The following is a 2,431-nucleotide window of genomic DNA, read 5'->3' as shown; positions in this document are numbered from 1 at the left end:
GTGATAACCTCTTGATTAAAATAAGTTCTTACATAATATTTTCCCTCATTTGATTTCAGAAGAACAAACATAAGATGAACACTATATGGACTAACCTTAGACATGTTCCAATTTCTCTGATTCTTTTTTGCTTCATTTAATTTAACAGTTAAAGCAAATTGATCTATATTAATTCCCATTAAAGTCATTAAAGGTGTCACAGTTTCTGCATGTGCAAATCTAAAATTACCTAGAATGTTATTGTCTTGTTCTGTTAATTGACTATTTTTATCTTTTGTAACCGCTAATTTGAGTCCATTAATAATAGAGTCTAAAAGAGGGATTGCAATTTTATAATTTAAATCATTAGACATACCTTTTGTATAGTATGTCTCTAAATCTTTAATATACTCCATTATGTGTGCATCTTTAATATTAAAATATTTTAATAATCCATCACTTTTATTAAACACAACATATTCATGTGCTCCAGCAGTGAAAGCAATTTGTGTAAGATTTTTACTTGTGCTTTCATCAGTATTAGTCATTCCAATTGCTTTCATAAATCTATCTGCTGTTTCTCTTAATTTCATTTGAGCATATTGATTGGACTGTTTACATGTTGAATAATCTTTTTCATGTTCAACATATCTTCTACAATTTTTATGGAAGTACAACTGCATGTCCTGATCTTTAGGGACAACAGTAATATTTATTTTGTAGTCAATAACCATTTGTTTTTTTTTAGGTTCGTCATCATAAAACCCTTCTAACCAACTTAAGGCACTATCTTGAGTCCTTTTTTTAAATGTAGCAGTAACGTTAATATTAGTTAAAGACTTCCCATAAAATAACTTTTTAAATTCACCCTTGTAATACTTTCCCAAACTAAATAGTTCTTGTTTCCCTCTTTCGCATAGTTCTCCTTCCATTTTCATTGGAAATGGATTTTTCCATATAATCTTGGAATTTTCAGCAAATTTATCAGCCATTTTATTCATTGCATTTATGTCATTTGCTGTTGGGTATCGAGAACCATGTCGCTGGACCAGTTCTGTGTGAACTATAGTGAAATGGTCCAGCGTTGGGTTTCTTATGCGTTTGGGAAAGTATGGTGTTCTTGTGCTTAGGCAGTGGGTTATATCTGTGTCACTACCATAACAACAAAGGACCATATTCACTAAAATGGCCAGCATCGATCTATATTACTTTTTTTCGTTCCTTTAATAGTAATTTTTTATTTATTTTTTCATTTCTTTCAAAGTAATTTTGAGATAAAAAACCACGAAAACTGACTTAATTTATCCTTTCTTTTATTTATGACTAAACTCATAACATTTCACTAATTAATAAGTCTATTTATTGAATGACTTTTATCATATGATGTTAAACTTTAATGTAAAAAGAAATTGCTAATAATATAAATCTGTTGTTGAGTTGAGTGTGATTAATTGTTCAACGTTTTTCTCTTTTCGTCGTAACTTGATCTTCTCTTCAATCTTTTCCTTTGGAACTTTTATTCCGAACATTTTTAGTTGTAAGAGGTGGTAAAACTAATGTACCCTACCTCTTATGTAAAATAAGAAAGTGGTGATTGAATTAGTTGCACTTTTATATTTGATTTTCAATTAATCAATTACCTATATTTAGGTTTTCATCATGTTGAGAAGTGAGCAAAAACTAGTTTCTTCATCATGCTTTATTTCATATGAGATAAAGTTTTTTTTCAAACACCCTCGACTTAAATGGTTCCTCATTTAAGTTGCTGCCTGGTTCATACCTTGAATTAAATGAGTATTAAAAAACTCTTCATTGTTTATGTGTTATTATTAGAAGAATATATCCATAACCACTATGTGACTATGACCTATCTTCTTTATCATCGACACCAATTAAAGAACCCTTTTTCTTGATAACACACCATGTACTCAGCCCAAATCTATTGTTGATAAATATGCTGCGTCCTAATTAATAATAATACTACCACCATAATAATTAAATAGTCTCATATCAAAATAAATAATAATCCTTAATAAATAATAATAAATAATAATAAATAATAATCCTTATAAATAATGCCTCCATAATAATCAGTTATAATAAAAAAAATAACCATCTAGTATTGGGTGGTGCACTACCTCACCAAGGCACGTCATAACCAGTCCTTAACTGGGGGAATCGAAGGATGTAAATATTTTAGTGTTTTGTGTGGTGTTCTGATGTGCTACCTTCGATTCTTCTTTTTATATTCTCAATAATTAAAATTAATTAACTTCTTTTAAATCTACTTATTTGTTTAATTTTTTGTATACTTTAACTACATTTAGTAATACTTCAACACAAAAATAAATCAAAGAGCTATCATAAAATACTATAAAATGAAAAAAAATGAGAACTCTAATGTATTTTAAAAATATAAACGATTGAAGAATCAATGAAAATGGATGGATAT

The 2,431-nt window shown here is 28.5% G+C and overlaps 1 protein-coding gene across 1 annotated transcript in view, besides 3 other annotated features; it reads right to left on the bottom strand.

Annotated features, from left to right (window-relative positions):
• Positions 1-1,175, bottom strand: part of EDI_223820 (multiple inositol polyphosphate phosphatase 1 precursor, putative) — a gene marked incomplete at both ends in the record, with an annotated part of 1,347 nt that extends 172 nt beyond the window's left edge. Inside the window, one exon of the mRNA XM_001733465.1 lies at positions 1-1,175. This exon is cut by the window's left edge and continues 172 nt beyond it. Coding sequence (XP_001733517.1) covers positions 1-1,175 — 1,175 coding nt within the window.
• Positions 408-432: a sequence feature (AT_rich).
• Positions 1,176-1,201: 26 nt separating the features above from the next.
• Positions 1,202-1,229: a sequence feature (AT_rich).
• Positions 1,230-1,603: 374 nt separating this feature from the next.
• Positions 1,604-2,217: a repeat region.
• Between the last annotated feature and the right edge of the window lie 214 nt (positions 2,218-2,431).

This window comes from Entamoeba dispar, genomic scaffold (genome assembly GCF_000209125.1).
Source record: "Entamoeba dispar SAW760 scf_1105229462955 genomic scaffold, whole genome shotgun sequence".
Taxonomy (NCBI): domain Eukaryota; phylum Evosea; order Mastigamoebida; family Endamoebidae; genus Entamoeba; species Entamoeba dispar.
Note: the sequence above shows the minus strand (reverse complement) of the source record. Positions and strands in the feature narration are given on the sequence as shown.